The following is a 12,380-nucleotide window of genomic DNA, read 5'->3' as shown; positions in this document are numbered from 1 at the left end:
CCACTGACTTTCTTATATCTCAACAATATAAGATAAAGTTTACATTTTACCTTTATGTATCAATCATTTGATTTTTGATATTTTATAAAAAAAAATCAACAATTTTGTGAATATTTTAAATACAAGTTAAATTATTTAATCAAGTTGATTGGAGAAAGAAAAATGAGGGAGGTTTTTTTTTTTTTAAAGTTTTACCTATTAAAAGAAAATGATATAGCCAAAAGAATCACCTAAAAGTAATTAGAGGAACAAAAGAGGGTGTCACGCACGCCCACTTTTTAAGAACAAAAGCTCAAACTCTCTCTCCTCTGCGATCGCTCGCTCTTTCTCTCTCCCTCTCTTCTCTCTGCTCCTAACCGATCTCTTTCTCTCAATCTCGCACACATTTTGAAGCCCGTCATCTCAAGCTCTTCGAGGCCAATCTCGCCCGAAAATGGGTACCTTCTCATTCCTCCGATCCACCTGATTTATATTACCCAAATCATAATTATAACCAGACGTTTATTTATTTATCCATTTGTTTAATTTTCCGTTTTGCATTAATAATTGCGATTTACCACCTGATTGCCATCAATTTCAGACGTTTATTGATTGTGATACAGAGAGCGGTCATGGGTATTTAGCATTTTCTACTTTGGGTTTCAGTTTTTGTGTTTAACTGTTCGTGTAATATAACTTAATTTAGGTTGATTGGATTGATTTTGCATCAGTTGGATGCAAATTTTGGGGTTTTGAAGGGTAGATTAAGGGGAAATGATTGGTTGTAAAAGCCCTTTTTTTTTTTGTTTTTTTCTTCTTCTGTTTGGTTAGTCAGAAAGTGTAGGAAAACATAACAAAATGTTTTCTCTTTTATTCATTGAGTTAAGCTTGAGATGCCAGAAATGTAATTGGATGTTAATCTGGGGATTATAGGATTTTTTTTTGGCTTAATTGAGGTCAGTTAGATTAATTTGTAACACAAATGTAATTGGTTTAACTTTTTCATCAGCAATGTAATATCGGGGTAAGGTTAATTTGCATGATACTTGCAGATCAGTGTAAAAAATTTACCTTTCTAAATTCAAGAACTAAAAAAATTATGTTTTGTTGCGATGTACAAAAGGCACGCAGAAATATATATATTGGATGAATTTTTAAGAGTAATGAGAAAAATGGTGGCTATTTTGTTTGATTGTACAGTTGGTCTTTGTATAGTTTGGCTTTTTATAAATGCTTTCCATGATATTTGAATCAACAAGCCTAATGTGTGCCAGATTGAATTCTTTATCTGTTTCTTTAGGACATTTTGTATCTTTGGGATTTTGTTTCTTATCTAACATTTGAGCACACTCTCATCCAGCAAAAAGTGAGGAGTGCTGCTCTACTCAGCTTCTTGACGGGGATGGTACATTCAATGTCACTGGAATTGATCAGTTTATTAAGGAGGCAAAATTGGCTGAATGTGGACTTTCTTATGCTGTTGTCTCCATTATGGGACCACAAAGTAGTGGTATGCATTCATCTCCTCAAGCATAGCATATAAGTCTTTATTTTTCCCGGGTAACTTTGTTGAGGGTTTAGATATGATGAAGTGTGTTTTATTAAATTATTGTTCAGTAGATTGCTACCTGTTTGAAGTTTAATCAGATGGAGAAGAGTTTATAATGTGCTTTGGTAATTAAAGGCATCAATTTCTATGGAATATGTTTTCTGTTTTCACTTCTGACACTGATAAGCTATTTTTTGAGTTTAGCTTGAATGGAGGGATGTCATATTGTCTTCTTCTTCCTGAATATATGTTAAGGTTTCACTTAATTTTTTTCCTACTAATGATCTGGCCAGGAAAGAGCACATTGTTAAATCATTTATTTGCTACCAACTTTCGCGAGATGGATGCTTTTAGAGGAAGGCAAGTTCTCATGATGCTCAATAGTAAATTAGTTATGTTTTTATTTTATGATCACGAAATGTTGGGCGCATTTTTTTTCCAGGTCACAAACAACCAAAGGTATTTGGGTTGCAAAATGTGCCGGCATTGAGCCTTGCACTCTTGTAATGGATTTAGAGGGTACCGATGGAAGAGAACGAGGAGAGGTGCTTTTTACACCCCACTTTAGTTATCTTTAAATTATCATTAATGGTTGTGCTTGGATTTTATCGTCAAAACCAGTTCCCTGTTATATTCTTTTGTGCCCTTGTAGCTTAAAGAAAATCAATATTTGCTCTATTAATTAAGAGTAGATGTTGTTAATTTGACTAGCAAATAAATGAGAAAACAGAAAGGAAAAAGTGTTATCACTTAGGGATTTATCATTGTTTCTCTCGTGCAATAGTACATTTTTTTAATGTTAGTGTTGTGAAGCCTTCAAATGCTATGATTCCTTCGCTGCTATGATCAATTAATTTGTGGAATTAATAGAGGATAGTGCCATTCGCACACCCTTTTTACCTCCCACACACCATTGTTAACTTTTGGCCATTGATCTTCTTTAATTCATTTGATCTGCGTTTGTGGGTAGCACTACCCTTAATAGAGTGCAACTACCTGACATGTTCATTTATTTTATTTTCTAAAACACTGGATCAGTGCTTTTCTATTAAAATGATCTTCAAATTTAATGCATCAAGCTCAACTATATGATGGTAGAAAGTGGACTCGCAAATGTCTGTAGTCTTTATTAACTATTCCATACTGTAATGCATTATTTCTGTGAACATTCTTTTTCCAGGTTCAAGTATTTTAATATGGAATTAGGTTGTGTAATTTAATTAATTTATTTTGAACTACATTACTGTAACATTTGATCTAACGGTTTAAATAGTTCTGGACAAGAAATGACATAATTGTTTTGATTATTATTAATGTTTTTTTTTTTCAAGGATGATACTGCATTTGAGAAGCAGAGTGCCCTCTTTGCTCTTGCTGTTTCAGATATAGTGCTCATAAACATGTGAGTTTTTCTCCCCTTTAAAATATTTTTTAGTCTAACTATATCAATATGTATTGCTTTATATCCTGCTTAGTTGCTCTTAATTAATATATTGTTTGGGGTTTCATTTTTCCATAATCCATGTGAGTTATTCTCTAAAACAATTTTTTATCATCCAGGTGGTGCCATGATATAGGCCGTGAGCAAGCTGCAAACAAGCCTCTCCTGAAGACTGTGTTCCAAGTATTTTTATACCTAGCTTCTGTGTTTAAGCAGTTAGTATAAATGTCATAAGATTGCTTTATTTATTTATTTTTATAACTTTATGCTTGACTAACAGGTGATGATGCGATTATTTAGTCCGCGTAAAACAACCCTGATGTTTGTCATCCGTGATAAGACAAGGGTTAGTTCCTCTCTTCTACCTTCCTACGTCGTAGCCTGAGATGGAGCCAATTTTACTCTGCATTTATTATTCATATTTTAGTTCTTGTTGCATCACTTTGTTTCTTCGTATAAGTCTTTTCAATTCTGGGTTGAGTTTTTGATTGTATCCTTTTCTCTGTTTAGACGCCGTTGGAAAATTTAGAACCAGTGCTTAGAGAAGACATTCAGAAGGTAAGTGATTTGTTTCTTTACTTATTATTTTCTGACTTAAGTTGATGTTTATTTTCAACCTTCTTTATCCCTTGTTGCAGATATGGGACTCTGTTCCTAAGCCTGAAGCCCACAAGGAAACTCCACTAAGTGAATTTTTTAATGTAAGATGCCAATACTTTTTTGACATATGAGCATAGACATGTACTCATTTTTGTGGGCTAAACTGTTAAAGAATGACAGTAATTTGATGTTATTGTGGTGAAAACTATGAATCATGTGTATTGACAATGTTTTGATGATTGAATGGCTAGGTTGAGGTTGTTGCTCTTTCAAGTTATGAAGAAAAGGAAGAGCAATTTAAGGAGCAGGTATATGTCTATATGTGTGTCTGTTGATCACATAGAATTATTTTTAGCCTTGTATCAGGTTAAAATAAAAGTTTAATATTGGTTTCTTTGTTCTTGGGATACAATGAACTTTAGCTTTTTGCTAGATATAGCTATCTAACATTTTTGTTTTCTTTCTTTGGTAAATTATGTTTATAAATAAAGGTTGCTAGCTTGAGGCAGAGATTTTATCATTCTATTGCACCTGGTGGTCTTGCTGGAGACCGACGGGGAGTAGTTCCGGCTTCAGGGTTTTCGTTTAGTGCACAGCAGATATGGAAAGTCATCAAAGAAAACAAAGATCTTGATCTTCCCGCCCACAAGGTAACCCTGTGAATATATTCTCACTTATGACATTCATGTCATATGCATGTTATTTTAAATAAGCCATATTTTGTTCAATCATTGTAGGTCATGGTGGCTACTGTACGTTGTGAAGAAATTGCAAATGAGAAGTATGCTGCTTTTGCAGGAAATGAGGTATCTATTTTTCATATAGTACCACATTTTTTTATTCTTAAAATCTTGTTGATGTTATAATTTTGGTGGCCCTTGAACTCCTAAATTATCACAGGAGTGGAGTGAGTTGGATGAGGCTGTTCAGTCCGGTCCTATTTCTGGCTTTGGGAAGAAGCTCAATTCAATCCTTGATACTTGTCTATCAGAGTAAGTATCTTCATCTGATTTTCTTGGCGGCAAAGCTATAGGATACATTTTGATCTAAGGAGAGAGAAGTTCTTTAACTGTCTTGTGTTAATTAGGTAGCATGCACTTTCCGTGGACATCTAGAATTCACTTTGATGGTCACGTTAGGTTTGTTGTAGAAACTTGCTTCTAGGTTCTGGATTATGGTACTCATGATACACAAGACTCTTTAAGTGAGCCTCATTTCAATTCAACTGGAAGATGGGCACTGGTTACACTATGGTTTTTTGTTATGTCAAATACCAAAAGCACCTTCGGAATAGTGGTGTTAGTCCGTGCTATTGGTCAAGGTTTTTCCTTTTTTTTGGGTACAAGGTTGAGGCCTTGTAAAAGACGAATGAACAATACACAAAATGGTAATAACAGAAAGAGAAAGAATCTCATTGACACAGTAAAATGGGAGGAAGAGAAACAAAGTTGGCTGCTTTATGTTTTATATTCAGATTTTTCGTTAAATTGCTTGTTAGAAATGTGCGCATAACTTTACCCTCGCTTTAATTGTACTGAGCAACTTCAGGGTTAAGGTTTCTGTTGCAGTTCACCTTTTGCCTTGTGTGGCTAAATAGTTCTTCGTATTTAGTTGATTAATATGTTTATTTGTGCAATTTTAGGTATGATGCAGAGGCTATATATTTTGATGAGGGTGTCAGAACTGGGAAGCGCCAGCAGCTTGAAGAAAAATTGCTGCAAGTAATAATCTCGATATCATTTTTGTGCAAGCTATGTTCCTCTTTTGTTCCCCCTCCCCTTGTAGGGCCTGCTGAGGCTATGCAGTGTTGCATATTTTGTAATTTTTTGCCTATAGAAATTGAAGAACAAGTTATGTTTGTAGTTCCTCCTTGAATCTGCTATGCATGTCAAATGTATTGGAAAACAAGTTATTTTTGCCTACATAAATTGAAGACCAATGTATAGTAAAGCTTTTTGAGGCCTTCCAAGAGATTAAAGTCTAACTTGTTTTGCATAAAATTATCCCTTTCGTATATAAAATGAGTTCCAATACCATCTACCTTATCCATGTCTTTGTTCTCTTATTCACCTTTTCTGTCCTTTTTTCTAATCTTATTTTTCCTGTCTTGTTAGCTTGTCCAACCTGCGTTCCAAGCTTTGCTGGGACATATAAGATCTGGTACTCTGGATAAGTTCAAGGAAGCATTTGATAAGGCTTTGAAAGGTGGGGAGAGATTTTCAGCGGCTGCTCATAATTGCTCTCAGTCCTTTATGGCTTGGTTTGATGAAGGATGTGCAGGTATGTTTTGGGAATTCCATTTTTTAGCTATAGCTGAAAATTTAAGAATAAATAAAAAATTGAATTACAAAATAAGAAACGCCTTTAAGTTGATTAAAGAATACATAACCAGTTTGGAATGTATCAATGTACACTCCTCAGAACACATTTAAAAAAACTGAATTACAAAATATGAGAAGCCTTTAAATTGATGAAGCAAAGAATACATAGGTCATGAGACAGTTTGACATGTACTAGTGTACACCTTATAACACATTCAAGGACAAGTTGAGTAAAGTGTTTCTTCCTACCAGAGCCAAATGGGTTCTTAAGGGGGAGACTTCAAAATGACAGATTTTTGAATTGGCTCCACAGATTTGAATATTCTTTTCTTGAATATCATTAAAAAAATTTCGGATTGCCTAGTATTCCACCAATTAGTAAACCAAGTTTCCAGACTTTTATTAAATGAGAGAGAGATCCACCAAGGCAAAAATACTATAGATGCAAGATATAGAAGGGAAATTAATACTTTCTTTTTAGCCATTTTTTCGTCTGAATTTTAAATTTTTTTATGAATGCACCTCAGTCGTTGACTCTATATGATACTAATATAGAATAAGAATATAGAATATAGAAAGAATACATAATATAGAATAAGAAAGAGCCCTCTTCAAATTAATAGTATTTGGATTTCGAGACGAAAGAACTCCCGTTCTATCAAAATATCAAATATTTAGAAAAAAAATTCTTTACTTTATACTTTATGATGAAATGTTTTGTTTTGATATATGATGAATCTATCATTTAGATTTGTTACTGAATAGAGTGAAATGGATTTACATCCGCATAAAAAAAAATTGTGGACATAAACAATTTAGTTTTAGAATTGTTTCATATACGTTTGCTTTGGCTCGAGTAAGCGTTCTGAAGGAACTTCAGTTAAGTTATGCTATAGAAAAAAAATATGATTCTTGAGTTTTTTTATCTCTTGTAAAGTATTCATTCATTCTTCAGTTCCTTTTTCATGCTTTTAAAGTACAATGTAATAGTAACACATTATTTTTGCAGATGCTGTTATCACACTAGCAAACTGGGACACATCAAAAGTAAGGGATAAACTTAAACGAGATATAGAAGCCCATATTGCTTCAGTTCGTGCTGCTAAGCTATCTGAACTTACTGCACTTTATGAGGTATACTGGCATATTTTTTTCACTGGTCCTTGTGGAATGATTGGGGTAACGGATAATTAAAACCCAAGCAAAATTAGAGTGCAGAAGGAAATTAAAAGGGAACTGGGATCAAGCAAAAACTAAGTTAGTTTGACTGGTTATATTGTGGCGGATATAGTTTGGAGAAACTTTTCTCTATGGTTTTGACCTATATTTTTCTTGATTGAATTATCTAATGGACCATGCTGATAATTTGACTACATTTTCAGTCAAAATTGAAGGATGCATTATCGGCACCAGTAGAGGCTCTTCTAGATGGAGCTAATAGTGAGACCTGGCCTTCAATAAGAAAACTTTTCCGGCGTGAGACAGAATCAGCTGTCTCTGGGCTCTCTAGTGCACTTTCTGGTTTTGATATGGATGAAGAAGCTAAGGGCCAAATACTTGCAAATCTGGAGGCATATGCAAGAGGTGTGGTAGAAGCTAAAACAAAGGAAGAGGCTGGAAGGGTTTTGATTCGTATGAAGGACAGGTAGGAAATCCTTGCAATGGTCACATTCAGGTGTCTAATTGTTTCAGATTTTATCATATGCAAATTAAGCTTGAATTTGCCCATGGTTCTTAGACATTCAGTTGTCTAAATTTGAGTTTATCTTATGCAAATTGAGATTTTAATTTTCGTACAGGTTTGCAACAGCACTTAGCCATAGTTCTGATGGTTTAAAATTATCTACAGGTTTGCAACGTTATTTAGCCATGATTCTGATTCAATGCCACGTGTCTGGACCGGGAAGGAAGATATTAGAGCAATTACCAAAACTGCTCGTTCTGCAGTATGTAACAATTTCTGTATTATCTGTTATATTTTGTGTCTGAATTCTCCGTAAAGATTTCTTAACTATATTTTCAACTTTTGCAGTCCTTAAAATTGCTTTCTGTTATGGCCGCAATCCGTTTGGATGATGAGGGCGCTGATAATATTGAGAATACTTTGTCCCTTGCCTTGGTGGATTCCACAAATGCTGCTGTTAAAGATAGGAGTATCACTATCGCTGACCCACTGGCTTCAAGCACTTGGCAAGAGGTGGCTTTTTTTTTTTTAAATTTTTTTTTTTATTATGAATTTCTTGCTTGTGAATTTTTAATTTGTATTGCAGTGTCCCATCTTTTGTTTATTTTAGAGTTGGCTCAAAACCGAGCGGGGTGGCATTATAGGATTTATACAGCCGACCCCACTTAGTGGGATAAGGCTTTGTTGTTGTTGTTTGTATTGCAATGTCCCAGCTTTAAGAAAATATCACAAATTCAAAATACAGCACTGAAACTCTTAATGTAAAACATTTAAATATTATGCATATGCATGCACTGGCTCACCCAGTTACCGGAGATGCTCTAGATAACTTAAGTAAAATGTGAAATAGGAGAATAGAAAACTGAAATAGGGGAGGCATATATGGGTGTAGTGACTAGTCACGTTACTCATGATTAAAATTTTCTTTTAGTAACTACAACTACAAGGAGTCACATTTTTTTTTTATAGTGTTTAAACAGGGGTTGTACATTAACGAAAGACAACCAAACTTAACAAAGAAATTTGCATAGTAAAAGACAGTTAATAGCCAGGGGTTCAGTTGATCCCGGAAGTCTTAGTCGGTTTTGGCAATGTATTCTCTTATGTGCTCGTTCTGTGGTACTGCTGGTAGCCCTTAGTTTTTCATGTAAGCACCAAGTAGCTTTTGCGACTTCCCTCTTATATGCAGATTTCCGCATCAAAAACATTGATCACACCTGTCCAGTGCAAATCTTTGTGGCGGCAATTCAAGGCAGAGACTGAGTACAGTGTTTCTCAGGCTATTTCTGCACAGGTATGATACACTGCTTGCTAATATATATGTTTTGTTTCGTCCTCCATCTGCTATGGTTTCTTATTTTTCTTAATGGAGTCCATGAACTGTTTTTTATTGGGTCTCCTATAAAGTATTTTTTGGCCGGCTGTTATTGTTGTACTGTGTTTTTGTTAGGTTTAGATTTAGATTGTACCATTACATTGCATTTACACCTTTATTGATCTTATGCCTTGCTAGATTTTGTTTAATTTAAATCAAATGGGTCATTATTTTTTCAAGAGGTGTTTCAAACAGAATTTCTTAATTGAATTACTCGTAATATTTCACCTTTTGTTATTGTTGGTAGAGATTAGAGAATAGTTCTAAGGAGTTAAAGAGGTAAAACCAAATCATTATAGAGGGCCGGTTAACTTATATTTTGCAGTTGAGTCAATGCATGCAGTGTTGCTATTGCCCTGCATAAATGGTTACTGTTACTTGGAATACATTAGATTCAAAGTTTTTAGCACCGGTTGAGATGAATATATTGATCGATACACGTGATATAAATATTCTTATCAATAGCTCTTCAATTTAGTATTTCTATGAGCTTAACTTACTGATAGTCACACCTAGTCCATTCCTTATGCTATTTTACTTTTCAGGAAGCTAACAAGCGTAATAACAACTGGTTGCCACCTCCGTGGGCTATTGTTGCCTTGATTGTGCTGGGATTCAATGAATTTATGACACTTTTAAGGTACATACTTCTCTTTAGTGAAGGTAGATGATGATGCTGGTGCTCTACCTTTTATTTTATCCATTACCACTATTCTCACTATACCTTCATGGCAGAAATCCTTTCTATCTGTGCGTCATCTTTGTGGGCTTTTTACTCGTTAAAGCCCTATGGGTGCAGCTAGACGTCGCGGGTGAATTCCGCAATGGTGCTGTGAGTATCAAATCACAAGTTTATCTCCTCCCTCATCCCTTCCCAAACAATTTAAGATTGGACTCTGGTCATATAATACGAATAACAACATATTGTTATTGCAAAAGGTTATTTAGAAGTTGACTTGTAATCGTGTGATACTGCGCCTGCAGCTTCCCGGGCTTCTATCCTTGTCGACCAAGGTGGTACCAACTATCATGAACATGATGAAAAGACTAGCAGAAGAAGGGGCAAAGCCTGCAGCTAATGATCCTCCGAGGAACCCTGCACCAGCATCAACAGGCTATGGGAAAGAAGGGAATTCTAGCAGTGAAATTTCATCAAGTGGCTCATCAGGAGTGACAGAATCTGAATACTCCAGCTCCTCAAAACACGACTAGTTTAAACAATCTGAACAAAGACCGTTTTTTCTGTTTGAAGATTCTGGTGTTCTGCGTACTTTTGTAAGGGTGTTAGTCGCGTATCATCCTCGTATATTAGTTCTGTGAGCTTGTATGTTACCTTTGCAAGCGTACAGCAGTAATATTTTTGTAGGCATCATTTTTTAGCGAGTGCCGCATACAAGGGGCAGTTTGCTGTTTTGAGGAAGCCCCATTAAGTATTTATTTTGTCAGTATAGGTGTGTTCTTGTTTATTTGGTGTTGTTGGAGGAGCTACTAAAGGCTCCTTTCAGTGATCGATATTGATATCGATCACGTTCGTTGATTGCATCAGTTTTGTATTGCTAAAGTTGTAACCTTGCTTGGTGTTGGAGTTGACTAAGTATTGGCAAGCAATTCACTCAATATTTCATGTGTAAGAACACTCCTTTGGATAAAAGCTTATACTAATTCTTTTTGGTAATTTTATGTTTTCCCGGGAGAGAATCCTAGTTTTTAGTTTCTGTTTGTTTACTCTTCTGTGTACGGTAGTTTTACTTTCTTCCAAGGTTCTAAAATACAGTAGGCAGTAGTAGGGCGGCGGGCTGTGGCCTAGCGCCTAGGCGGATTAGATGAATTTAAGTAAATTTATTGTATTTCGTATAAATAAGTGTTTGTTTATACTTTTGTTTTTTGACACCAAAAATTTTGGCAACAAAAATAAAAGAATACGCTTATCAATCCGGATGGAAAATTAAAGCTGTTCAAACATCTCACCTAATCTACACGACAAAACAGAGGGATTCCCTCATGGAACTGTAAACTAAATCTGCAGGGATCATACCTTAGAGTTAATAATAAGAAGTCTGCCATACGAGGGATAATAATAAACGACATAGGAAAACGGAAACTTGTAAAGATAGATATTTGATAAGATAAGGCGTCCATTATCAGACACTGGCCATTTTTTGTATGATGTTCCAACGACGCTCATATTGTACCTCAAGCAGCTGCCTGGATCGGCCCATTTGACCTATAGCCACGTCGCCTTCCACGATATCCTCCCCTCCCACGGCCACGACCGCGGCCACCTTGAGCAGGTGCTTCTTCATAGTATCCTCCTGTAAACACGAATATTCCTGCGATGAATGAGACAAGAACACGTGTACAAAATAATATTTGTATTAATGATTTAAGGGTTACAATCTCTTATACAAATTTAGCCTCTGATTCGATCTTCGTAATGTGTAGATTGGTGGATTGTGCTGTTGATCCAAGGGCATTTGAGGCTTGATCTTAGGATGAACAGGTGATGAACGATGAACGCTTTCTTCAAGGGGGCCGTCGGGGCTTGATCTTGAATTGTGGAAGTTCTTCAAGGGTCGTTGAGGCTTGATCTTGAAGGAGGAAGTTCTTTAAGGGCCGTTGGGGCTTGCTCTTGAAGGAGGATTTGGTGGAAGTTCTTCAAGGGCCGTTGGGGCTTGATCTTTGTTGATGCACAAAATCAGTGAGGACTTTGGTACAACAGAAAGTGTCAAGTTTGTGACCTTCGCTAGATTGCTCCGGTCACTAGTGTGGATAAATATGTAAATGGATAGAGACAAGGAAGCAAACATAAGATGTACGTGGTTCACCCAGATTGGCTACGTCTATGGAGTAGAGGAGTTATCATTAATTGTGAAGGGTTTACACAAGTACATAGGTTCAAGCTCTCCTTTAGAGAGTACTAGTGAATGATTTAGCACAAATGACATTAGGAAATAATGTGAGAGAATAATCTCCTTTTATAGAAGAGAGTCTCTAGGTTTGTTCTGACTTTGACACGTGTTGTGCTGTGATTGGCCTCTGATGTTGACATGTGTCGCGCTATGATTGGTCTCTGATATCGACATGTGTCGTGCTGTGATTGACCTCCTGGTTGGAGGGAAACTTTTGTGGATCCTTGACGGTATAACGTTGACCGGTGCTAAGTAGTTTCGGGATTGGTTAAGTATGGTATAAACAGTGCTCCCCTAAGTTCCCGAGTGAGGGAAGCTCATTGGTTGGGGACTTGCAAGATCCAAGCCCCTGAGTAATCACGAAACTTCTAAGTACCAAAGAGTGGTATTGTTTTCACTTGCTTCATCTGTCTCATAAGTAGATGTGGCATCTTCTCTGGAAGTACTTTTCCTCCATCTAGGGGTGGTATCTTTAATCGGTGAAGATGTACAAGGTAATGTATCAATTTCACTTGAAGCTTA

At 36.0% G+C, this 12,380-nt stretch overlaps 1 protein-coding gene across 1 annotated transcript; it reads left to right on the top strand.

Moving 5' to 3' along the window:
• Positions 1–255: 255 nt before the first annotated feature.
• On the top strand, positions 256–10,624 carry LOC126582301 (protein ROOT HAIR DEFECTIVE 3). Its single transcript, XM_050246404.1, has 23 exons — positions 256–437; positions 1,340–1,489; positions 1,822–1,888; positions 1,971–2,073; positions 2,860–2,930; positions 3,089–3,152; positions 3,250–3,315; positions 3,480–3,527; positions 3,608–3,670; positions 3,821–3,877; positions 4,061–4,219; positions 4,307–4,375; positions 4,470–4,561; positions 5,212–5,290; positions 5,684–5,849; positions 6,900–7,024; positions 7,273–7,535; positions 7,740–7,836; positions 7,923–8,087; positions 8,764–8,868; positions 9,495–9,589; positions 9,685–9,781; positions 9,934–10,624. The coding sequence occupies exons 1-23, from the start codon at positions 434–436 to the stop codon at positions 10,159–10,161; spliced, it is 2,433 nt and encodes an 810-aa protein (XP_050102361.1). The 5' UTR covers positions 256–433; the 3' UTR covers positions 10,162–10,624.
• Positions 10,625–12,380: the final 1,756 nt, after the last annotated feature.

This window comes from Malus sylvestris, chromosome 9, assembly GCF_916048215.2.
Source record: "Malus sylvestris chromosome 9, drMalSylv7.2, whole genome shotgun sequence".
Classification (NCBI taxonomy): Eukaryota; Viridiplantae; Streptophyta; class Magnoliopsida; order Rosales; family Rosaceae; genus Malus; species Malus sylvestris.
This window is presented reverse-complemented; position numbering and strand designations above follow the sequence as displayed.